Here is a 26,446-nt window from a genome sequence, read left to right as displayed (position 1 = left end):
TCAGAGTAGAACTGTGCTCCATAGGGTTTTCAAAGCCTGGCTTTTCGAATGTAGATCACCAGACCTTTGTTCCAAGGCACTTCTGGGTGGACTTGAACAGCCAGCCTTTAGGTAAACAGAGCCAAGCATGGTAACCATTGCACTACCCATGGCTCCTTGAAACAGAGCCTAGACTCTTCTAATTAAATCAGACAGCCTGACACTCCTGAGGGGTATGGCTCCTAAAACACATGATCTTTTCTGTTCCCTGCCTCTGAGTGAGTTTCTCACTGTCCTGACTTATTCGACTCAGGAGGTGGGGTTCCCCTCCCTGCCCTGCCCCCTCTGACCCTCCAAGAGAAAGTCTAGGTTCTAATGTTTAGATTCTTACTCAGGGTCCTTCCCAAGATAGCTGTCACTCTCATGCAATTTGGATCCATGTGGCCAGCGTGGCATCCTGGAGCTCCCTGGATGGGTGTTTAAATCAGGCCCTTCCATGACACCCATCACACCACTGCATCTGGGCCTCTGTTTCCCCACATGGACCACATGGACCTCAGAGACCTCTCCTACTCTGATATTTGTAAGCTCATGTCAGCACACCTGAGGCTGCCCCCAGCCCAAGCGCCAGCCTCTGTGTGATCCATAAACTCTTTGAGCTGAGTAAACACATGTTATTGATCTAGACACACTTCCTGGCCACTCTGCTCCCACCTGGTCTCCGCCTGCTCCAGTCCCCCAGCATGGCCACTCCCGGGCCTTGCATGCCAGTCCTTCCCATTCCCTCCACTTCCTGCTCCTTCTACACACATACACCTGCCTCTGGGCCCTCAGGAGGGTGGAGAATTTCCTCTCTTATCAGCCTGATTTACTGTCCCCTCCTCCTTGGTTACACAGTCATTTGGAGCAGGACTCCTAGCGAGGACAGATCAACCACGCATGGTCAGCTCTCAGTGGCTGTTTATTGGACAGAAAGACAGGGTCCTTCAGTGCCACACTGGCACACAGGTAAGGGGCTGTAAGCAGGAAAGAAGCAGAAAGGACCCCAAAAGGAAAGGAGGGGCACCGCATGCCAGGAGCCCACAGATGAACTTGTGAAATGAGGCCAGAGGAATAAAAGGGCAGAACAGAGGAAAGTCAAGGCCAGACAAGTGAAGTCTGGGAAGGTTCTGACACCATTGTTCAGCCCAGACCTGTCGCCAGAAGGGGATGGACTGTCAACAACCCATCAGGCCCCTTCCTTAGCCTCCACCTGGAGCCCAGCAGAAGCACAAGCTTGCCAGAAGGCCTGTGTTTGAGTCTGGAAGCAACCAAACTAAAGGCCAGGAGAGTTTCCAGGAACACCCTCCACTCTCCGGGGTGGCAAAGGACTGAGCTGGCTACCAGGGCCCTGGGGCGGTGCTCCAGCCTTCTAGAGGCTCAGCCGGAGCCAGCAGGAAAACACCTCAATCGAGAGAAAGGGCAAAGGTAGGCACACAGACTCCTGGCCTTCTCTGGGGGCAGATACTCTCTCCCTTCCAGCCACTGTGGTCTTGCCCACTCTATCCTGCTCTCCACTGGGGACTGACCCCAGGGTTTGGGGCCTGAGCTGGAGATTGGAAAACAACTGCCTGCAAGGAGACTCTTTGCTGCAAGATGAACCCCAATTTGGCAATGGTGACTGGCTTGGCATCTAGCTTGTGAGGGCTTTGAGCCCATAGACACAGTATACAGAACCTTCCGACCAGCCTTTTCTGATGTGATCTCCAGCCCTGATCTAAGGATATTGTGAAATGAATCATGGAAGTCCCTGAGGAGATAGACTCCAGTTTGGACACCCCAACATGAGGCTCCTCGTTCTCCACCTCTGCTCCCCTTCTTGATCCCAAAAGGTTCTAGGGAACATTCTTGCTGGGCACACACCAAGCCCAACTCCCTCCCTTGCCATCCCTCCTCCCAGGACCCACAGAGAGTGCCAAGGTGGGCCCTGCTTCCTGCAGGGGCATGAAGAGGAAGAGCGTGGGGTGCTGTGACACCCCCAAGAAGCTGGGCCTCTCCTTCTCCATCGAGGAAATCCTAAAGAGGCCCACTGAGAAGAGCAATGTGGTCAGGACCAAAGGGGCAGGGGGAGAGGGCACCGAGCCAGCCACAGCCACAGCCTCCAGGCTGGAGACGCCCCCACATGACCAGCCCCAGGGTAAGTGCCTCCTGGTCACTTCTTTGTCTATTTCCTATGCTCCATGACCCAGCTCCACTCAAGTAGGGAGACTCTTAGTCAGTGCTGGCCAAAATAACCATCATACTTAACCTTGGATAGTCCCCTGTGGTCCTCATGTATTTTCAAGGCTATTTTTAACCCTATTCATCACAATTGTGAGGCAGGTAATATTTAACTGGAACAGAGTAGATTTCAACCCCATGTCTATCACAATAGACTTGTGCTTCACAGGGTTGTCAAGGCTGTGATCTTTTGCAATCAGATTGCCAGGCCTTTCTTCTGAGGTGCCTCTGGATGGGTTCGAACTGAGAACCCTTCTGTTGGTAGTTGAGCACTTAATCTTCTGTGTCACTTAGGCTGCCTCAGAAAATATCAGCCCCACCTTATAGAAGATGAAACCCAGGGGAGAAGAAAGATATATCACCTGCAAAAACTACCTCAGTAATAAAACCAAAACAAACCAAACTCACTGTCGTTGAGTCGGACCCGACTCATAGTGGCCTCTCCTTGGGTTTCCAAGGCAATATCACTACGGAAGTAGATTGCCCAACCTCCCTTCTGAGGAGTGGCTGGTGGGTTTCAACCTCCAGTCTTCTGGTTAACAGTCAAATGCCTTAGGCACTATGCCACCACTAGAATTAAACCCTGATAGCCTGACACCTTCCACTCTAGATCATTCTTAAATTGTTTAATTCCATATATTTTCCAACTATGCTGAAATTCAGCATTTCCAAAGGCTTTGCGAAGGTCACACTGGCAGCTTTCATGGGACTTTGGGGGTGGCTCAAAGATCAATAGTTCTGTAATTATTTCTCCATAAACCTTCCATTCTTGACAAGTGATAGTGGACATCCATCTATGGTCATTATAGGAAGCTTCCTTTAAAAATAAATTTATTTAAGTAAAACAAGTAAATCTATTTGGGAAACCACTAAGCAAATTATAACACAATTGGCATGCCAATGTGTTAGAGACCTCACAGGTAATTTGTAGAAGTCACAAACAATCTAGAGTCTATGGAACTCTGCTGGGTGAGGAGGGCAGTGAGCTGGAATTCAAGGAACCTGGGCTCTCAGACCAGAGCTGGTCCCAACCCACAGGAGACCCTCAGACAAGCACTCCCTCTCTCTGAGCCTCACCTTCCCTACCTGTAATGTAGAAGGGCAGAACTAGAGTGCCCCTGTGGTCCTTTCCAGCTCTGACAAAACCCAACACCAAACTCACTGCCATCAAGTCAATCCTGACTCATTGAGAGTCCCATTGGGTTTCCAAGGCTGTAAATCTTTATGGAAGAAGACTGTCTCATCTTTTTTCCATAGAGCACCTAGTGAGTTTGAACCACCAACCTTTTGACCTGTTGGTTAACAGCCAAATGTCTTAACCACCCCACCACCACAGCTCCTTTTTCTCCTGAGAGAGAAAATGCCCTGTAGCCAAAGACCCTACAAGCTCAAGGGAGACCCAGTCTAGAGGAAGCCTGTTTATACTAAAGGCTCAGACCCTGGGAAGGTCGAGAGCAGCCATGCACCTTTCCCAATGACCTGCTGCAGGGAAACCATGGTCCCCAGGGAGAAGGGGAGAGGGAGATGTCAAGGAAGGGACCACCCCTGCTGAGTAAACCAATATCAGTGAATAAAACCAAGCATAGGGTCTGTCCACCTGGAGCAGGGGTGGGGCCAGCAGCGAGGAGAATACACCTTATAGCAGTGCTGACCTCTGCCCACTCTGTCTGATAGAGCTGGCCACAGGTCTGGTGGAGCTGTTTGAATTTGAGGAACATTCTATAGCAGGGTTTGGCAACATTTTTCTGTAAGAGTCCAGATGGTAAATATTTTCACTTTGTGGGCCATACGATGATCTCTCTCACAACTACTCAGCTCTGCAGTCCCAGCTTGAAAGTCGCTATAGACAACATGAAGATGATTGTGCGTGGCTGTGTTCCAATAATACTCTGTTTGCAAAAACAGGCAGTGGGCCACATTTGGCCCACAGGTCTTAGTTTACCAATCTCTGCCCTATAATATGAGCTCATGGTACTACACATCGTTCACAGATTGGCCCTGTTCATGAACCTGAGGCTCTTCCCCCTTCATACCCTTCCTGCCCCTCAGGCTCTACCCTCAAAGCACAAGGAGCTTTCCTCAGTTCCAAGCCTTTCTTGCCCTTTAAATGCCACTGTCTCTTTGCTCTTCAGAAGCCACAGCCACCTCTTTCCCTCTCTCTCTCCTCCTCCTTCTTGCCCTCCTCCTCCCCTCCCTTATTTCTTTATGCCTTCTCCTTTTCTTCTTCCTCTTTCTCTTCTCAGTCCCCCTCTTCTTCCTCTTCTCTTTCTCCCACTGCTCTCTCTCCTTCCCTCACTCTTCTCATCCTCCCCAACACTGCCAGGAACCATGACAGCTGCTCTGCTCTGTGCAGTGGGAGAGGAAGTCCTGGCTGAGGGTGTGGCCAAGAACTATAACTTAGCTCATTGCCTTGTGATTAGCACCTCTGGCTCTGAGATCCAACAGCTTCCATCAGAACAGACAGGAGCAGGGCAGAAGGACATGGAGCTAGAAGATTCTGCTTCTCCCAGGATACATGTGCTTGGTCTCCTTCCACTGGCCCCCTCTCTCTGTCTGTCACCAGAACTACAATCTAACTTGATGGGATATTCCTTTAGGGCTTGAGGCACCTGGAGGCTGGTTCTAGAATTAAGAACCCAGCTCAATGTTAAGCCCTATGGCAAGTCAAGGAAGTATAAGTCATGGCCCCTGTTTGCTATAAAATGTTATATTACTGTGGGTCCCCAAAAAAACAAACCCTAAGGAAAGGATCTGTAGTTTATTTGGAGAGTTCCTGGGTAGTGCAAATGGTTAATGCACTCAGCTGCTAACTGAAAAGTTGGAAGTTCAAGTTCATCCAGAGTTGCCTTTTGAAGAAAAATGACCATTTTGGAAATACATCTTTGAAGCACTGTTCTACTCTGACACATGTGGGGTTTCCATGAGGCAAAATTGACTGGACTGGAACTGTTTTTTTTCATTCATTCCAAAAGTGCAAGGAATATCAGCAGGAAGTAGTGTAATTATACAAGAAAGGAAGGCAACCAATACAGAGTATGCTGTTAAGCCAGTCAGTGACCTCTGTGGTCAGATGAAGCTTAGATCCCTTTTGGAATGGAGTAAATACACTTCACAGAGATAGCCCACTTGGGAGGCAAGGGAGTTGGGGTATTTATACTCCCTAGGAGCTCTGGTGATGAAGTGCCTAAGGCATTTGACTGCTAACCAGAAGGCTGGTGGTTCAAACCCACCAGCTACTCCTCAGAAGGAAGACTGGGCAATCTACTTCCACAGAGATACTGCCTCGGAAACCCAAGGAGGGGTCACTATGAGTCGAGACAATTCAATGACAATATTAGTCACTGGTTGAGAGCTGGTGAGGGAGAGGAGAAGTGACACTACTTCTCTGGCACTTCCTGGCTTTGGCTCAGAAATACAGATTCTGGCAGTAGGAAGTTGACCTAACCTAGGAAGTTTACCTCGGTCTGAGGGACACAAACAGAACATTGACAGCATCTGTTACAATCATAGGACCCCAGACTGTCAGAGCTAGGAGAAGCCTAAGTGGGCAGAAGAGAGGAGATAAAGAATTGCCTATAAATTAGATTCTATTTAGGCTTTATATTATTCATCCAGGTACGCAACAAATAGAGCCCTGGTAGTACAACAGTTAAGTGCTCAGCTGCTAACTGAAATGTTGGTGGTTCAAACCCAACAGCAACTCTTCAGGGGAAAGACCTGGAAATTTGCTCCCATAAATATTATAGCCTAGAAAACCCTGTGGGGCAGTTCTACTCTGCTACTTGGGTCTCTGTGACTTGGAAACCACTCAACAGCACATAACAAAAACAATACACAACAAATAGCTACTGAACATCTACTGCCTGTCAGGCATATCTATCAATGGATTACAAATCATTCCAAAACCCAATGGCTTAAAATAACAATAAGCATTTATTATCTCAGTGTGTTTTTATGGATCAGGAATTCGGGAGTGACTTAACTGGATGGTTCTGGTTCAAGGTCCCTCATGAGGTTACAGTAAAGATACTTGGGTACAATCATCTGAAGACCACACTGGGGCTAATGGATCTTCTTCCTAGGTCATTCATTCACATGGTGGACAAGTAGTTACTGGCTATTGTTGGGAAACCTTAGTTCCTCCCCATGTAACCAAAAAAAAAAAAAAACCAAACCCACTGCCATTGAGTCAATTCCAACCCACAGTGACCTTCACAGTCTTTCAAGGCTGTAAATCTTTAGGGAAGTAGATTATCTCATCTTCCTCCTATGGAGTAGCTGGCAGGTTCTAACCACCTACCTTTTGGTTAGCACCTCAAGGCTCTCCAAATGTTGCTTGAGTGTCATCACAAAATGGTGGGTGTATTCCCCAGAGTGAGCAATGCAAGAGGGAGACAGTCAGATGGAAACGGTATACTTTACAACCTAGTCTCAGGAATCACATAACATCACATTTACTACATTTTATTTGTTAGAAGTGAGTCACTGAGTCAACTCCACATTTAAGGAAAAAAAAGGAATGTAAAGGGTTGGGATTTGGGGGTGGTACAGAGAGCAAAACAAAAGCACAGCCTCTGCCCTCAGCTAGCTTGCAGTCTAGCAGGGGAGCCCAATCATCATCAAATCACCACAAATGAAAGTGCAGTTACAACTGTGACTAGTGCTGAAAAGGTGGGTGATGTGGTACTAGAAGGACCTATTCTAAGGTCTTTTTCATTGAGGTCAGGGAGGGCTTCCCAGAGCAGGTGGTGGTTGAACTGCAATGTGAAAGCTGAGTATGAGTTAATGGTTGAAGGGGAGGACATTTCATGCAGAGGAAACCCCAAGGTCAAGGATGTAGTGGTAGAAGAGACACTCAGGGTGCAAGATTAAGCCTGAGAGCTAGAAAGGGGTCACCCCATGCTGAGTCCTGTAAGCCATGATAAGGATTTCCATTTTTGCCTTGTATATCAAGGGGAATGAAAAACCATTTCAGGGTTTTAAGCAGGAAAGTATGCATTGGTCAGTATTAATGAGAACTCTTTGGTTCCAATTAGGAAAATTTGTCTAAAGTTAGCTAAAATAGAGAAGGAAGTGTGTTTTTTTGAAGAAATATTAAGAAATAGGTTCCCAAACTAAACCATAAAAACCAAAAAACAAACACACTGCCATTGAGTTGAACCCAACTCACAGCGACCCCTCCTTGGGTTTCTGAGGCGGTATCACTACGGAAGTAGATTGCCCAACCACTCCTCGGAAGGAAGGTTGTGCAATCTACTTCCATGGAAGGATGAAGTTATAATCAAGCTTCAGCCACACTAGGAGCTAACCCAGGAATGCCATGACGTCTCTCCAGCTGCTTCTCTTTACACTTTGACTCAGTCTTTCTCACGGCCAATGGGCATTCTCCAATAGTCCCCACCTGTTACCTCAGCCTCCAGTGACTGCCCTCCAGCTCTTTCCAGTCCCAGATCCAAAAGTCTCAGAGCAGAGACTCATTGGCCAAACTTGAGGAAGGAGGCCACCTCCAAAGTGTCCAATTGGGGCCAGAGGGTGTGGCTGAGAGAACAGTGTGTGTGCTCATGTATGGTCTGGAGTTAATTTGTGTTTATCCTCTTCTCTCCCACACTGTTCTATACCGGGATGGTGGTGTCTTATTTCAGGACCCATATAATCTTTTCTTAGTTTATTTTCGGTCTCCATATATAGAACTCTCAAAGTTTCCTCTTTATTGATGGTGTTCTTGGAGAGTTTGGTGCACACATAAACAGCCTGCAAGCAGATACTCCTTATGCCATCGCAGTTGATAATTTTTTGTTGCCCAGAAATGGCTCTCCCTCCTGTTTTCAAGGCCCTGTTGCTTTAACTATCTCTAATTTGGGTGCTCTGCACACTTGCTACTTGGATCAGCCCTCTGTATGCATTTTAGCAGGGAGAATAGTTAAATTCCATTTCAGTTCTTAGCAGGAAGAGTAACTAAATATGAATTCCTCCATTAAATAAAAACAAGTTCCATGACATTTCCTGTGTTACACCCTAAAACATCCTCCATCTGGGCAGTTTGTGTTGTCTGACTGTTCCCACTCCCTGCATTGTTACAAGTATGGATGGTGAGGGGAATGGGGAAAGGAGCACTCAAACACACATCCTCACAACTTCCCAGCGAGGAAAACAGTTATAACTGTTGAAATATGATAGCACATGAAGCACACAAAACACATGAAGTCAATGTATTGCTGCTACCTGTCACAGTAATCTGAGCCCGCTGCCATGTTTCAGTCTTGCCAGGCCTATATACCGTATCATATGAAGCACATTGTAATGATAAAAGTACAACATACAAACATGACAAAGTGCTTGGAGAATTCAGAGGGAATCATTGACTCTGCTTATGGCTATCAAGGAAGGCTTCAGAGAGGAAGTGACATTTTAGATGAGAATCAGGCAAAGAAGGGGAGAGGGTAGCCAGACAGAGGAAAAGGATACAGAACAGCCCAGAAGAATAGAAAAGAATATTCTGTTGGAAAAAGTAAGAAATTAAGTGTGACTGAAGGATAAGAAACATGGATCAAAGTTGTAGATGAGCCAGGTAAGGTAGACTGCTGGCCAAGCGGGCCAAGCCAAGGACTTTGGCCTTTGTTTATGTACATCAGACTTGTAAAACCTATGGTTGGGGAGCGTCAGGCTCCCACTGAGATGCACGCATCTTAGCTGTCTTGGATGAGGGGGAGACCGAGTGAGTGCCCCCACATAAAGATAGCTCTACCGCTATTTGTTTGATAAGGGTTTCCCATATGACTTCCTTTCAACAAAGGGTACTACTGCTTTTTAAAAAAGACATGTAAATGTAATATGGGGAGGGAGGGAGTATGTGTGTGTGTGTGTGTGTGTGTGTGTGTGTGTGTGTTTGTGTACAAGAACATGTTGACTGAAACCCAGGCATCAAAAATATTATAAAAGCAGTCTGTACTCTTGGAAGAGAACACTCCTTAGGCTGCCGAGACAGGGCACTAAACCAGTCATCCCTAGGAGCTGGATCAGCAAGTCCTTTGCTCGTGAGCATCTCAATGACCTTCTCTCAGTTGTTTCTCTTAATGATTTGTTTATTCTCTTATCTTTCCACCCTCACTGTTTTCTTTTTATGCTGTTTACTTATGCAAGTAATCCTTGCTTGTTATAGAAGCACAGAAAATACAGATAAACAAAAAAAGGAGATGATAAAAGAAAATATAACTAAAAATCTACCTTCTCAACACTCAGTAATAATCATTATTAGGATAGATAGATAAATAGACAGACAGATGACAGATAGATAAGTAAGAAACTGAGAGATTTTTTTTTTTTATAAACATGGTCTGGTTCCTTAAAAGCTGACATTTAGCACTTTGAATAATAAATGTTTTAAATACTGTTGGATTTCAATGTGGCAATTCACAGCAGGCCTTAGAGAGAAGGAAGCGAATGATTGGTTGGAGCTTTAATGGAAGGGTAGGAATTCACTAGACAAGAAGGAGGACAAGGAGTAGAGAGAACAAGTACCTGGAGCATAAAAGAGCATGGTCAGTTTGGGGAACCTAGGAGTGGGCCAATGGGGGCTGTGGTAGAACTCTTGCCTCACATGCCAGAGACCCAGGTTTGATTCCCAGCCACCACCCATCTGTCAGTGGAGGCTGGTGTGTTTCTATGATGCTGAATAGGTTTCAGCAGAACTTCCATACTAAGAAAGACCAGAAAGAAAGGCCTGACAATCCACTTCCAGAAATCATCCAATGAAACTCTATGGATCACAACTGTGATCTGCAACTGGGGATTGGACACTGTTTCATTCCATTGTGCATGGAGTCACGAAGAGTCGAACGAACTCAACAGTGGCTAACAAAAAGTGGCCAGATGAGACTGAAATATCGAAAATGAGTATTAGGGAGAGATGTAGATGATGCTAGAAAGGTAGATGTGTAGAGCCTTGAATGCCAACCAAAGGAGCTTCCCCATTGTCCCTTATGGGCAATGGGAAGCCAGGGGAAGTGTGAGAGCCAACTAGAAAGAGAAAAGGCCACCAACAGGTCTTCCTTATGAAGACTCCTGCCTGTACCCAACTCCTCAAGTGCCAAGAGGTGTCCTAGCCTCCAGAGGGGCTCCAGAGGGTGCACTTAATCACCAGCAGAGTGAATTCACCACCTTAGGAGGACAAGGCTCATTTCCCAGAGATGTTGCCCAGTGGCCAAGTCCCCCTGGACCTTTAGCTAAGCAGCCAGTGCCAATTAGCGGAACAAAAAGAAGGAGCAATCAGAGGAGGGAGCCAGGCAGGGAGAAACATGGGTTTATAATTAGGTGGCCTAATCACCTGTGTAAATTGTGTATTTCTTATGATCGATGTGCTAAACGGCTCAGGTTTAATTAAGTTCTGCTGACTCATTCTCTTTGAAGACCCATTGAAGTGTGATTCCCAGCTCGTACAATTAATAACAGGGAAAGGAGCAGCTTTAAAGGGTGGCTGTTCCCTGCTGCTCCCTCCACCCTCTCCTCATAGGCCCCAATCCCTCCCTGGGTGCCCTTGGCCAGATGCAGTGGGCGGGTGGTGCTGTGGCCACCCACTGTTCTACTTCTGTGCCAAGAGCCTTCTAGGGAGATGCTAGGCATGGTTGCAAACTCAAGGATTTTTTCACTGTCAATGCAATGCTCCTTCCAGGATGGTCCATTGTGCATCAAAAAATGGGTCCTGACACTTTCACTGTCTGCTCTGAGCAGGCCCCTTCCTGATTATTAAGAACCTTATCCCTTGCATGGGCCGCTCCATCAACATGGAACTCCTATTTCCAGTCTCTTCTGGTTCCACAATTCTGTGCTGGGTTCTGTGTTTACCTTCTTCTCTGATCCACATTCCATTTATGTTGTTCTGCCTTCCCTCACCTGCTTTCTCTCTCTTATAACCCACAGTGTTCTGTAGCCCAGACAGCAGCCTTCTCAGGCACCCTCCTTCCCCCTTCCTAGAGAAGCCTCCTCTGGCATATGGAGGGGAAGTAGAAGTCTTGATCTCCATCCTTGCTGAGCCATCCCCTCCATTCTTCTCTATCTCCACCCTGCCCTTGACCATGGGCAGGTTCATGCTGCTCTAGGCCACCACCCAGAGATCCTGGGCACCATCCCCTCCACTGAAGTTTTTCCTTGTCCCTGGACACCTGCAGGGAGATGGATGTAGAGCAGCCCATCTTTCCTCTCACTCTCCCTATACTTCTGGCTTCCCCAACACTGTCAAAGTTGCCACACTGAGTGTCTGATTTGTTGTTGTTGTTAGGTGCTGTGAAGTCGGTTCTGACTCGTAGGGACCCTATGTATGGTCACAGAATGAAACACTGCCCAGTCCTGTGCCACCCTCATGATTGTTGCCGTATTTGAGGCCACTGTTGCAGCCACTGTGTCAGTCCAACTTGTTGAGAGGCTTCCTCTTTTTCACTAACCTTCTGCGTAACCAATCACAATGTCTTTCTCCAGGGACTACTCCCTCCTGATAACATGTCCAAAGTACGTGAGACAAAGTGTCTCCATCCTTGCTCCCAAGGAACACTCTGGCTGTACTTCTTCAAAGACATGTTTGTTCTTCTGGCAGTGCACAGTACATTCAATATTCTTCACCAACACCATAATTCAAAGACATCAGCTCTTCTTTAGACTTCCATATGTGTTGTCCAGATTTCATATCCATATGAGGCAATTGAAAATACCATGCCTTGGGTCAGGCACACCTTAGTCCTCAAAGTGACATCTTTGCTTTTGAACACTTTAAAGAGATCTTTTGCAGTGGATTTGCCCAGTGCAATATATCATTTGATTTCTTGACTTCTGCTTCCATGGGCATTGATTGTGGATCCAAATAAAAGTAAATCCTTGTCAAGAAATGTCAGATACTTTGTGTCAATTAGAAAACATTGCAGCATGGGAGGAGAACTTAAAAAGTTAGAGTCTGGAATCCAAGAGGAAAATCTCTCCTACTGTAGGGTTCAATAGATCTTTCTGCAGTGATGGAAATACTTTACATCTGGGTTGTGCAATATGTTAGCCACTAGTCCCATGAGGCTGCTGAATTATGGCTAGTGTGGCTATGGAATAAAATTTTTATTTTATTTCATTTTAATCAGTTGAAAATTTAAATAGCCACATGTAGCTAGTGGGTATCATATTTGACAATGTATCTCTAAGGAGTTAAAGCTTCATATCCTAAAGTCATTCCCCTGACTCTACATTCAAGCCTATCTACCTCTCCTAAAACTGCTCTCGACCTTTTGATTGGGTCTCTCCAGTTATATTTCAGGGACCCCCAACCACAGGGACTTCAGAATCCCTCTCTCACTTTTACCTCCACTCCTTTTTATATTTCTTCAATTTGGGGTCATTCATTATGGGCCATTCCAAGAGGGGCTGTATGGGGACAATTGGCACTGTCAACATTGCAAGAAAACCTGGTCAATCTAGGGGAGAGACTTTGGTGCTCTACAACCTGCAGGATAGTCCATTTGGGGTTCCGCCTCCATCTCCCCACCAGTGTTAATTGTAGGCACCCCTCTCTGTTCTCCCAAGAGATCACTGAAGCTGTTGGACACACACATACACACAGACACGTGCACACTATACCTTATCATCATCGTCATCATCATCATCTCTCATTCTTTATTCCAAGAATATATAGTCCAATCCTTGTGAGAATGAAGAAAGACATTTTTTGTAATTGGCCTATAAATTACCGGGCAGCCCTCTCTCCATGAAGTCAGCAGTCACATTATGCAGAGTGGGGTTTATTTCCTTTTCTCCTTCACTCTCTCTCCAAGTTATGCCCCTTCAGACATATTCCCTTCAGATAGGAATAGGGAAAATCCATATATTTCTTAGTATCTGCTCCTTTAGTTGCACAAATAAATTTTGGGATAATTATCTTAGTAAGAAGTCTGTTAAGTTCTTGGTCATAAACCCTGATCTGCCTAAGTTTCCTTCTGAGGGAAAATGAAGACGTGGCTTATCATTTAGCTGTCATCTACATTCTGTTTCTAATCCTTCATTCTCCATCCTGTTTAATTTCCTGTATTCTCGTTCTATACCCTGTAGTCTCAGTTCTGCATGTCCTGTTCCATAGTTTTATATTCTGAGAAGAACGTCAACCCTGTGCTGTCGTTGATACCCCACTTTGCCCAGCCAACTCAAGTCTTCCCTTCTGTGAATTATTTTATAGCTTCCTGTAGAACTGTACTGTGTCATTTATCACCATCTAAAATGCTGACCTCATGAAGGAATGAATGGGATACTGTCAGCACATTGTCTTCATTTTTGTACCCTGAGGACTGGCTTTACTGCCTCTGAGTTCTTGGGAGAAGAGATGACATTGAGAACTTGTTAGCACCTGCCATCTCTGTCTACAGCTATACTAATTGGCTTCAACTCTATCCCTTAAGCACATCACCAGCGCTAGACATAGAATAAATATCTCTAAGTAAAAGTGGAGGAGGAAGCAGTGGGGGGAAGGAGGAAGGGGCTACAAAGAGAAAGGGAGAGCTCAGACTGTCCCATCAAATGTGGTTCACAAGCCAAAGCTTGCTCTAGTAGATAAGAATGTTGGAAACCACACTGTCTGCAATCCCCAAGAAGCTTCCAAGAGTCAGTGAAAGTGAACTGAGGAGATGAAAAATAGATTAACAACAAAGGGGAGGAAGTGAGACCAAAAGCAGACCATGAAATGTCATTTCTACAACAGAGAAAACTGGGCCTGGTTGGTGCCCTGCTCTCATTAAGATTCTCTGTGAGACCAGCTTCAATGACCACTTTTCTGTCTTCATCACAATCTGTTTGCAGCAGGACATAGCTGATTGTGTTTTCTCTCTTGAAATATTTCTTCACCACATGCCCATACCACACTGTCCTTCCTTTCCTCTGACCTGTGAACTCCTCTTTTGGTTTTCTTTGTTGCATGCTCTGCTACAGAACCTCTAAACAGTGGAGGGCCCCAGGGCTTTCCCTTAGACCTGTCGCTCTTCTCCACCTTTACTTTCTAAGTGAATTCATCTAAGCAGTTCCATTGCCAAATATATGCAGACAATTGCCAGATTTGAACTTCATTTCTGACCTTGTCTTTGAGCTCCAAAGTTGCACATGCGTCTGCCTATCCAATAGCTTATTGTATTTTCTTTGGCTGCCATAACAAAATACTGCAAAGTAAGTGCCTATTAGAGAACAAATTCATTGCCTCACAGTTCTGGAGGCTGGGAGTTGGAGATCAGAGTGTCTTTAGTGTTGATTTCTTCTGTGGCTTTGAAGAAGAGTCTGTTCCATACCTCTCCCCCTGCTTCTGGTTAAGTCCAAGTATTCCTAGGCTTGCAGCTCCAGCATCATATGACATCCTGCTTTTTTCTCTCTGTCTCTGCTTATCTTCTCCTCTTTTACAAGAATGCCAGTGATATAGAATTAGGATCCACCCTACTCTGGTATGACCTCATGTCAGTCTAACTGACAACATCTTCAAAGACCCTATTCCAAGTAGGGCCACATTCACAGGTACAGGGATTAAGATTTCAACATATATTTTGGGGAGACACACAATTTAATCCCTAAGAGACTGCTCCATTTTAATGGCCAATTTTTTGTTGTTGTTAGTTGCCCTAGAGTCAATTCTGACTTGTGGCATCTCAAATCAACATGTCCAAAATCAAACTCTGCCTAGAGACAAAGAATTGTAGAAAAGCAAATATTGTGAAATAACCAGAAGGAGCCAGGGGGGCCAAGACTCAGCTGGTCATGGAAGCAGGTGTTGAGAGAAAGGAACACAGCAACACAAAAGCCTGAGCAAGGTGCTAACTCCAAGCCCACTGACCCAACTTGAGCTCACTCCCACACAGAGGAGAGGAAGAGCAAGAGGAGGGTTCGCACCACCTTCACCACGGAGCAGCTGTATGAACTGGAGAAGATCTTCCATTTCACCCGCTACCCAGATGTCCATGTCCGCAATCAACTGGCAGCCAGGATCAACCTCCCGGAAACCAGAGTTCAGGTACAGCTGTCCTCACTTCAGCCCCTACTTGTGGTGGATAAGACACCTTGAAGTCTGGATTTTGCAAGACTGCCCCCATCTGAAATTCTCTATTGGCTTGATCCCACAAGTATAGTCATATTTGCCAAATATTATTCTCCAGCAAATGAGGTCACTATGGTTATAAGATCATTGCAGTGAGAATGGAATGAGGTAGCATCTATAATCACCATCAATCTCTGCTTCCATGACTTTTCTCTTTACTTGGGGGAGGGGGGCGGAGAGGCCGGGGCAGGGAACTTGCTGTCAAGTCGATTCTGACTCATGGAGACCCCATGTGTTCCAGAGTAGAACTGTGCTCTTTAGGTTGCGGCCTTTGGAGGCAGATCACCAGGCTTTATTCCATGAATTCAAACCTCCAACCTTTCATTTAGTAGTTAGATTTCAACTCCACCTCACCAGAATCACCAAGCGCAACTGGCCATATGCTAGGACCATCAAAGCATTCATGAACATGAGAACTGCAGGTGTTCAACCTGCAGATGCCCAGAGCCCCCCACAGGGGTTGCAAATGGGTAGCCTGTCAGCTGGAATGCACATGCACTGCCGTTGAGTCAGATCCAACTCATAGCAACCCCTCCTTGGTTTTCCAAGCTGGTATCACTACAGAAGTAGAATGCCCAATCTTCCTTCCAAGGAGTGGCTGGTGGGTTTCAACCACCAGCCTTCTGGTTAGCAGTCAAGTGCCTTAGGCACTACACCACCAGAGCACCTGGGTTTACTTGAGTTGCACATTGTTTTAAAACTTGGGAGCTCTCACATACATAAAACAAGATTCCCAGCTTGGAAATTGGATGAGCCTAAAACACTGGCCAATGCACCTCAAGCATGGCTACCACCCATCTGTCAGTGGGTGCTTGCATGGTGTTATGATGCTGAACAAGTTTCAGGGGAGCTTCCAGAGTAAGATGAACTAGAAAGAAAGGCCTAGTGATTTACTTGTGAAAATCAGCCAGTGACTCCAGAGGTCACCTATCCACTGCTATTGAGTCGATTCAGACTTATAGTGACCCTATAAGACAGAATAAAACTGCCCCATCAGGTTTCCAAGCCTGTAAATTTGTATGGAAGCAGCCTGCCACACCTTTTTTCCTGTGAAATGGCTGGTGGATCCTAACTGCAGATCTTTCAGTTAGCAGCTCAGTACTTAACCACTGCTCCACCAGGGCCCTTCTCACCAAATAATAGATTTCCATATAAATAAACAATAACACCTGTGAGGATTGTGTTTTTTAAAACAATCAACTGTACGAGATCAAACAGGCAACATTTGCCCAAAAGCAAAGATGAGAAGACAAGGAAGGGGCAGGGGCACTGGAGGGATGGAAACAAGGAAGGAATGGTGGCTATGGGGACAGTGCTGACACATTGTAGAGGTAGCAACCAAGGTCACAGTATGTACATGAATTGTTGATTGGGAAAGTAATTCGCTGTATAAAATTTCACCTAAAATACAATAAAATGTTCAAAAAGAGAAAACCAGCCAATGAAAACTCTATGGATCAAAAGGATCCAATCTGCCACTGAGCGTGGGGATGATGGAGGACCAGGCAACATTATGTTCTATTGTACATGGGTTGCCATGAGTCAGGGTCAACTTGACATCAGCAGCGCGTGCACACACACACACACAACCACTGGACACATATATTGTGGTTCACCACAGACCTCACCACTCCCCAAAACGTTGAAGGTTTACATCCACCAAGAGATGCCTCAGAAGAAAGTTCTCATGATCTACTCTGAAAAATCAGCTATTGAAAACTCTATGGAGCATAGTTCTCTGACACATTTGGGGACTCCATGAGTCAGAGTCAACTTGACAGCCACTGGTTAACTAACTGGTTACTAGATGGATAAAAGCTCTTACTCTTATCTCCATCTTCTCTCTACTCCCCTCCTCCTGCCCCCAAGATCTGGTTCCAGAATCAGCGAGCCAAGTGGCGGAAGCAGGAGAAGATGGGCAGCCTCAGTGCTCAACAGCAGCTGAGTGAGGCTGACTTAGCCCCAGGGACAAATCTGGATATGGCTGTAAGTGGCTGAAGCATCAGGGGTGTGGAGTGGGGAGGGGTAGGGCCACTGTCTGGGAACATCCCATCCAGACCCAGATGGGAGGAAACACTTCAGGGGCCCTGTCTATAGTAAAAAGTGAAAGGTGAATTATTTTAGGAAAAGATATCAGATGGATCTTAGCAGAAAGCAAAGAATACCAGAAAGATGTTTAATCATGTTTTATTGACTACGCAAAAACATTGTGTTGGGTGCATCATAACAAAATATGGATAACAGTGAGAAGAATGGGAATTCCAGAACACTTAATTGTACTCATGAGAAACCTGTAAATAGATCAGGAGGCTGTTGTTAGAACACAACAAGGGGATGGTATGTGGTTTAAAATCAGGAAAGGAGTGTGTCAGGGTTGTATCTTTTCACCATACTTATTCAATCTGTGTGCTGAACAAATAATCTGAGAAGCTGGATTATATGAAGAAGAACGTGGCATCAGGTTTGGAGGAAGAATTGTTAACAACCTGAGATACGCAGATGGCACAACTTTGCTTGCTGAAAGTGAGAATGACTTGAAGCACTTACTGATGAAGATTAAAGACTACATTCCAAAAATGGATTACACATCAATATTAAGAAAAAACAAAAATCCTCACAAGTGGTCCAATAAATAGCTTCACAATGGATGGAGAAAAGATTGAAGTTATCAAGGACTTCACATTGCTTGGTTCTACAATCAACACCAATAGAAGCAGCAGTCAAGATATTAGATGATGTATTGCATTGGGCAAATCTGCTGCAAATGAACTTTTTCAAGTGCTGAAGAGCAAAGATGTCTCCTTGAAGACTAAGGTGTGTCTAACCCAAACCATGGTGTTTTCAATCACCTCTTATGCAAGTGAGAGCTGGGCAATGAATAAGGAAGACTGAAGAAGAGTTGATGCTTTTGAGTTGTGGTGTTGGAGAAGAATGCTAAGAGTACCATGGACTACTAAAAGGACTAACAAATCTATCCTAGAAGGAATGCAACCAGAATGCTCCTTGGAAGTGAGAATAGCCAGACTTTGTCTCACCTACTTTAGTCATGTTGTCAAAAGGGACCATTCCCAGGAGAAAAATATCATGCTTGGAAAAGTAGAGGGTCAACAGAAAAGAGGAGGACCCTCAAAAAGATGGATTGACACAGTGGCTGCAATGATGGGCTCAGCTATAGCAAGGATCATGATGCCAGCACAGGACTGGGCAGTATTTCATTTTGTTGTACACAGAGTTGCTATGAGTCAGAGATGACTTGACAGCACCTAACAACAACAACAACAACAAGGAAGGTCAGTTAATGCTACTATCATTCAAATTTACACACCAACTACTAAAGCCAAAGATGAAGAAATTGAAGATTTCTTCTACAGTCTGAAATTGACCAAACACACAATCAAGATATATTGATTGGTGATTGAAATGCAAAAATTGGAAACAAAGAAGAATCACCAGTAGTTGGAAAATATGGCCTTGGTGACAGAAATGAAGCCAGATATTGCATGATGGAATTTTGCAAGACCAATGACTTATTCATTGCAAATACCTTTTTCCAACAACATAAACACATGGACCTCACCAGAAGGAATACATGAGAATCAGATTGACTTCATCTGTGGAATGAGCCTATAGAGAAGCTCAATATCTAGCCAAAACAAGGCCAGGAGCTGACTGTGGAACAGACCACCAATTGCTCATATGCAAGTTCAAATCAAAGGTGAAGAAAATTAAAACAAGCCCACAAAAGCAAATATATGACCTTGATTATATCTCACCTGATTTAGAGACCATCTGAAGAATAGATTTGATGCATTGAACACAACTGAACAAAAACCAGATGAGTTGTGGGATGACATCAAGAATATCATACATGAAGAAAGCAAAAGGTCATTAAAAAGACAGGAAAGGAAGAAAAGATTAAAATGGATGTCAGAAGAGACTCTGAAGCTTGCTCCTGAACAGAGAGTAGCTAAAGCAAATGGGGAAAAAAAATGACTAAATAAAAGAGCTGAACAGAAGATTTCGAAGGGTGGATCAAGAAGACAAGGTAAAGCATTATAATGAAATGTGCAAAGCCCTGGAGTTGTAAAGCCAAAACAGAAGAAAAACTCAGCATTTCTCAAGCTGACAGAACTGAAGAAATGATTCAAGCTTTGAGTTGCAATTGAAGGACTCTATGGGCAAAATGTTGAATGATGCAGGAAGTGTCAAAAGAAGATGGAAGGAATGCACAGTCACTATTCCTAAAACAATAAGTCAATGTTCATCTGTTCCAGGAGGTAGCATCTGACCAGGAACCAATGCTATTGAAGGAAGAAGTTTAAGCTGTTATGAAGGGACTGGTGAAAACAAGACTCTAGAAATTGACAGAATATCCATTGAGATGTTTCAACTAACAGATGTAAAGCTGGAGGCACTTAGTCATTTATGCCAGGAAATTTGGAGAATATCTACCTGGCCAACTGACTGGAAGAGATCAATTATTTGTGCCAATTCCAATGAAAGGTGATCCCACAGAATGTGGAAATTATTGAGCAATATTATTAATATCACACACAAGTAAAATTCTGATTTTGATAATGGTTGAAGCAGTATATTGACAGGGAACTTCCAGAAATACAAACTGGATTCAAAGAGGACGTGGAAGAAGAAATATCATTGCTGATGTCAGATAGCTCTTGGCTGAAAGCAAAGAATACCAGAAAGGTGTTTGCTTGTGTTTTACTGACTGTGCAAAGGCATTTGACTGTGTGGATCATAACAAATTATGGATAACATTGCAAAGAATGGGAATTCCAGAACACGTAATTGTACTCATGAGGAATTTGTACACAGACCAAGTTCTGTTCATTGGAACAGAACAAGGGGATATTGTCAAGTTTAAAATCAGGTAGTATGTGCATCAGGGTTGTATCCTTTCACCATACATATTCAATTTGTATGTTGAGCAAATAATCCAAGAAGTGGGACTATATGAAGAAGAACATGGCATCAGAATTGGAAGAAAACTCATTAACAACCAGCAATACACAGATGACACAACCTTGCTTGCTGAAAGCAAAGATGACTTGAAGTACTGACTGATGAAGATCAAAGCCTATAGTCTTCAGTATGGATTACAACTCAACATAAAGAAAACAAAAATCTTCACCACTGGACCAGTAATCAACATCAAGATAAATGGAGAACAAGATTGAAGTTATCAAAGATTCATTTTACTTGGATCCAAAATCAACACCCATGAAAACATCAGTCAAGAAAACAGATGCCGTATTGCACTGGGCAAATGTGATGCAAAAGACCTCTTTAAAGTGTTAAGAAGCAAAGACGTCACTTTGAAGACTAAGGTGTGCTTTACACAAGCCATGGTATTTTCAATCACCTCACAGGCATGCGAAACCTGGACAATGAATAAGGAAGACTGAAGAATGCCTTTGAATTGTGGTGTTGGTGAAGTTTACTGAAAAATATCATGGACTACCAGAAGAACAAACAAACCTGCTCTGTAAGAAGTGCAGCCTGATTGCTCCTTGGAAGCGAGAATGGACAGACTTCATCTCACCTATTTTGGTCACGTTGTCAGAAGGGACCATTCCCTGAGGAAGGATGCCATGTTTGGTGAAGCAGACCAAAGCCAAAAACCAAACCCACTGCCAGCAAGTTGATTCCAACTCATAGCAACTCCCATTGTGTTTCCAAGGCGGTAAATCTTTACAGAAGTAGATTGCCTGGTCTTCCTTCCATGGTGTGGCTGGTGGGTTTCAACCACCAGCCTTGTGGTTAGCAGTCAAATGCCTTAGACACTACACCATCAGAGCTCCTTTGGTAAAGCAGAGGGACAGCTAAAAAGGGGAAGACCCCTAACAAGATGGATTGATACAGTGACTGTAATCATGGGCTCAAGTATAGCAAGGCCTGTGAGGATGGTGCAGGATTGGGCAGTGTTGCCTTCTGTTATGCATGGGATCACTATGAGTTGGAGCTGACTCGATGGCACCTAACAATAGCATACCTTCAAAAACCCAAAGCCAAACTCGACTCATGGTTAACCCCATGCATTACAGAGTAGAACTGTTCCATGGGGTTTTCTTAGCTGCAATCCTTACAGAGGAGTCCATGGGTGGCACAAATTGTTAAGTGCTCAACTACTAAGCAAAATGTTGGCAGTTCAAATCCACCCAGAGGTGTCTTGGAGGACAGCTTCCTAACCATCACAGCCTTGAAAACCCCATGATGCAGTTCTCCTCTGCACACGTGGAGTTGCTATGAGATGGAATAAACTCAACAGCAGCAATCTTTATGGAAGTACATTGCCAGGCTTTTCTTCTACAGTGCCACTGAGTGGGTACAAACCACTAACCTTTAGGTTAAGAGTCAAGCACATGCCATTTGCACCACCCAAGGATCTCTCTACATACACACGGTGACTCTATCAGGTAGGATTTTTAAATTACACATTTTTACTAAGACAGAAATTGGGCTCTGAGAAGCAAAGTGACTTTACCATGGAAACAGTTGCTGTATATACCAGGATTAGAACCAGGTTTCCTGGCCCCCTGATTGTGGGCAGTAGTGGCTAGCCATCCAGGTTTGCATAGGTTGCACAGGCTTTCAGTGCTGTTGTTGTTGTTGTTATGTGCCGTCGAGTCGGCCCCGACTCATAGTGACCCCTCCTTGGGTTTCCGAGGCAGTATCACTACGGAAGTAGGATTGCCCAACCTTCCTTCCGAGGAGTGGCTGGTGGGTTTGAACCGCCAGCCTTCTGGTTAGCAGGCAAGTGTCTTAGCCACTATGCTTTCAGTGCTAAACCTGGGGAAATCTGGGCAAATCGGGCCCCTAGAGCTTCGAGGGTCATGGGAAAGAAGCAGGGAAGCTGCAGGCACAGCCCAGGGTGAAGTTGAGGTCTCACTTCTCTCTCCTGACCTCTCTCTACAACAGGGCCCCCTGTGGTTGCCTGAAGTTCCACCCAGGCTGGCTCCACTCAGGCTGGTTCCACCCATGGGTGGTTATCCACTTGCTCAAAGCCAACTGGCCACAACCTGGTTCCCTGCTCAAATCACCTTCATCCCACACCCCTCACGGGAGATGCAGCTGCTCCCAGGCCCTCTCCTGCAGCAGGCCTGCATCCCTGCACTCCACCTTCTTCCACCTCCACACCCCAGATGGGGCAGCATGTGTGCCACTTCAACATAGGAACCAAACATCCTCTCGCCAAGAGCCATTCTCTTCTCCAGATGAAGGTAGGTGGTGCTGATAGTGTTTGGACCACTGGGGGAGTCAGTGTCACATTCCAGAGACTGCCCATAACCCAGGATGCCTCTTGGAAGATTTCCCCAGACTCAGCAGTAAGGGGCAAACAAGAAAGAAGAGTTCTCGTCTCTCCTGGCCAGAGAGGCCTTCTTGGCTCAGAAGACAGAGGCTGCGTAAGGTCTCAGAATGAGCTCTGAAAGAGGGGGAAATTGTCCTATTATACCTGTGCCTCCTCAAACTTGCTGTGTAACCCCCAGCTGGCCACTCTCCCCCTCTGGGCCTCGCCTGTAACAGGATAAAGCTGAACAAGATGACTTCTGAGGAAGCTTATGGTCCTAACTTTTGTGAGCTGAACCAGGAGAGAACAGAGGCACAGAGATCAAGAAAGGTGTTTGTTCATTCATTCATTCATCCATAACACATTTATTGAGCACCTGCTGAGCACTCCGTGAATGGAACTGAATGCAGAGATGAACAACTCAGGTCCCATCCCCAGGGGCTCAGCTTAGGTTGGTTGAAGGGATGATGTCAACCTTCTCCTGCAAGCTGACCACTTGCTCAAAGACCTTGCATTTCATCCATGTCTAACACACTCTTTTTGGCTTTGCTGAGAATATCCCAGAGTGTGAGAAAAACAGAAAATTTAGTAATAATAATAAAATTTAAATAAACTTTAGTCCTTTGGTTATTCTGCCAGGCTGGAAAGGGATGCTGTCCTACCTTGGATGAATGAATAGTGAGACAGTAAGCTCTTTCTGGAGTTTTTCTTCCCAGGACATGTGTGAGGGCCTTGCTGGAAGGGCTGCCTCATTCTGCCAGAAAAGGCCCGGGATTTAGCTCCATTCTGCTGTTTCCTTGCAGCGAGATCTTGGGTATATCACGTTCACTGCCTAAGCCTCAGTTTTCCCATCTGTAAAAGGGAGCCATCAGTTTACCCATCAGCCTGCCCTGCTTCCTAGAGCAACCTGGAGACTCTGAAATGGAGGAGAAAGTAATTTGTCAAGTGCAGGTGCTGGGCCTACTGAGGGGTAGTATTGTTATTCCCAGATTTCACAAGGAAAGTGGCTGCTTGGATTCAAGCCCAGGAATGAGTCAATCCCTGCTCCCAGGGAAGTGTTCAGCTGTACTCCCCTTCTCTGAGGATCTCTGAGACTACTTTTACTTGGGGAGGGTAGAACTGGCTCAGACCTTCTCCAACTGAACGGACTTCTGTGTATAAGATAGATGTTCTAGGAACCCACCCCAAACCACAGAGCCTCTGCAATCTACCTTGGCCCTTGATCCACCCAAAAACTGAACCCAAGAGCCAGGAAGTACTGCACTCCCTCAAATGTGCTATGGCCTCAGCTTCCTCATGTCTAAATTAAAGGCAAGGGTGTGAGAAGTGGGTGGGAAATGAATGAGAAAGTCTCCAGGTACTCAGTCCATCAGAACCATGGGCTGCAGCCCCCAAGCTCCTTCCTCTGCCCTGGCCATCTGCTCTGCTCTGCTGTGCGGACTCAGGGCTATGGCCACAGGTAAGACAAGTGGGCTTTGCCACAAGCCTGTGTGCCTTTGGACAACCTGTTAGGCCCTTGGTTTTCTTCCCTATTGAATGGGGTAAGTGGTCCTTGCCCACCTAACTCACTGGGCTATTGTGAGTCTCCAGATAGCTGATGGGTATGAATGTGGTTTGCAAACACACACACACACACGCACACACACATACACACACTGCCATCGAGTCAGATCTGACTCATAATGACTCCTCCTTGGGTTTCCGAGATGGTACTACTACAGAAGTAGATTGCCCAACCTTCCTTCCAAGGAGTGTGGCTGGTGGGTTTGAATCACCAGCTTTCTGGTTAGCAGTCTAATGCTTTGCAAAAAAAGACATGCCAGAGCTCTCAGAGTCCATGAATGTCATATGACACCTGAATGAATGACACCTGATCTCTGGGTGACTCTGGATGAAATGAAGGGATGCGGGCTAAGGGAACAAGAACTAAAGGTGGGGAGCTCAGAACTTACCAACTTGGGTAGTAGGTGCCCATTTTTGACCCTAAACTCAAATATGCTAAGTGTAATTGCAAAAAGGACAAGGAGGCCACATGTTCTAACCTCCTCTAATCCCACAAGAGGAAGACAGAGCAACCATCAATAACCCAAAGGCTATTCCTATAAGGCCAGACATGCTGCCTCCCTCCAGCTCGTTCACCAGCCATTCCTCCCAAAGCACCCACCACCTCTCTCCTGGGTTTGATAATTCACTGCAGTGGCCACACAGAGCTCACAGATTATGGGGTTTATTAGAGAAGCACCACAGGCTACAATTCAAGTTCAGGAAAAATGCTCAGTCTCTCAGCCCACCGTCCCTCAGCCAACAGTCTCTCACAATCTCTTTCCCAGCAGTGCTGGTCCCTCGGTGTCTCACTCAGCAATGTGTGTGTCTTGCATCTCTTTCCCAGCAGCACGTGTCTCTCTCAGTAGCACATGTCTCTTTCAGCAGCACATCTAGCAACATGTGTCTCTTGAGTCTCTTTTCCAGCAGCATGTGTCTCTTTCAGTAGAGTGTGTGTCTTTCAGCAGCACGTCTTCCTCAACCAGCAGTCAGAGAGAGTTCTGCCTCTAGGAGGCCTCCTTTTGAGCTTGGCAGAGTGGCCAAACCAACCAATCATAACAACAGAATTCTAAGCACCTGAGAGTGAACCTTCCATAACACCGTGTTGTGCCATGCCCAACAGAAATAACCCAGGTGGATAACATTTACAATCAGGAGCTCCTCAGTTGCTCACCCACCACTGAGTTTACAATGACTTATGGGTTGAAAAGCCATACTAAGTAATTTACTACACTGCAGTAATGTTTATCATTTTGCTAGAATTTGATTTACTTCCTATATTATTGGCAGAAATTTTAGTCTACTAACTTATAGGTTACTGATTCCTTAAACACTTCTGGTTTAAATTCAGTTGCATTTAAGATTATCCCACTATCTTTCTGTCCTTCCCACTGAGGCCTTTGTTAGGTTGCAGGGGGTGGGAGAAGGGGGAGGCAGGGAGAGTTGGGGATATGTTTATGCAAATGCCATCACAGTCTCTGGGGGGAGGAGATGGCCACTGCCCACTTCTGTCTTTCTCAGTCTTACTGTCTTTCTGCTAGCATCCATTGAGGAGCCTCTCAACTGCCTGGCCCTAATTTGACCCCTTCTTCCCTGGCAATGCACCACCTCATTCAGCCCACTATTGAGTATTCCCTCCACGTATTCAGCTGCAGCCCACCCCCCTCCCCACCTCCAGCTGTGAGGTCTCACAGTTTTCCTCTCTTTCACGCTCCAGGACTTCTCTTCATGGGCAGGAAGAAAGGATGACAGCTCTCCCAAACTCCTAGTACTATGGAAGGACCTGGGCCAAACAGAAGGCACTCACATATCTTGGACCTCTTGCAGTCATTCCTCATGCCCCAGTGATAGAAGGTCATGGATGAGACCAAAGGTCTCCAGACATCCAAGTGGAATGGGAACCAGTGCAGGCCCACTCTCCTCTGGGACCCCATCCCCTTTCCTAATCATATACACTCCTTCTCCAAGTTCCTCTAGAAACAGTGTTTGGTTCTGATGACCAGAATATCTCAGCTTTAGTATAGAGAAACAAGTTGATTTTGTGGAGGGACTGCTGCCTCCCTAGGGATTTATTTTTTTACCTAAGAACTATGTTATTCCCTTTACTGCACATCTATGGGGCAAAGGAATCACTTCTGTTACCAACTCTGTGATCTTGGGCAGATATCCCCTCCATGTTCCAGTTCCCTAAATAACCATAGTTTCTTGTCTCGTAGGGTTTCTATCATATATTTTGACACATGGCAAGCACTTAGTAAGTTTTAAGG

The 26,446-nt window shown here is 45.4% G+C and overlaps 1 protein-coding gene across 1 annotated transcript; it reads left to right on the top strand.

The window, feature by feature from the left end:
* Positions 1-1,758: 1,758 nt before the first annotated feature.
* On the top strand, positions 1,759-22,522 carry ISX (intestine specific homeobox). Its single transcript, XM_007953984.2, has 5 exons — positions 1,759-1,786; positions 1,919-2,155; positions 15,096-15,247; positions 17,201-17,317; positions 22,268-22,522. The coding sequence occupies exons 1-5, from the start codon at positions 1,759-1,761 to the stop codon at positions 22,520-22,522; spliced, it is 789 nt and encodes a 262-aa protein (XP_007952175.2).
* The last annotated feature ends 3,924 nt before the right edge of the window (positions 22,523-26,446 follow it).

The sequence above is a fragment of the Orycteropus afer genome, unplaced genomic scaffold, assembly GCF_000298275.1.
Source record: "Orycteropus afer afer isolate SDZICR_OR568_19922 unplaced genomic scaffold, OryAfe1.0 scaffold00421, whole genome shotgun sequence".
Classification (NCBI taxonomy): domain Eukaryota; kingdom Metazoa; phylum Chordata; class Mammalia; order Tubulidentata; family Orycteropodidae; genus Orycteropus; species Orycteropus afer.
Note: the sequence above shows the minus strand (reverse complement) of the source record. Positions and strands in the feature narration are given on the sequence as shown.

Bases quoted from the DNA above. Each gene is read 5' to 3' on its own strand.
- ISX (XM_007953984.2), top strand. From the start codon at position 1,759: ATGGAAGTCCCTGAGGAGATAGACTCCA. The intron at 15,248-17,200 runs GTACAGCTGTCC...CCTGCCCCCAAG, and splicing joins TCCCGGAAACCAGAGTTCAG to ATCTGGTTCCAGAATCAGCG. The intron at 17,318-22,267 runs GTAAGTGGCTGA...TCTCTACAACAG, and splicing joins GGACAAATCTGGATATGGCT to GGCCCCCTGTGGTTGCCTGA.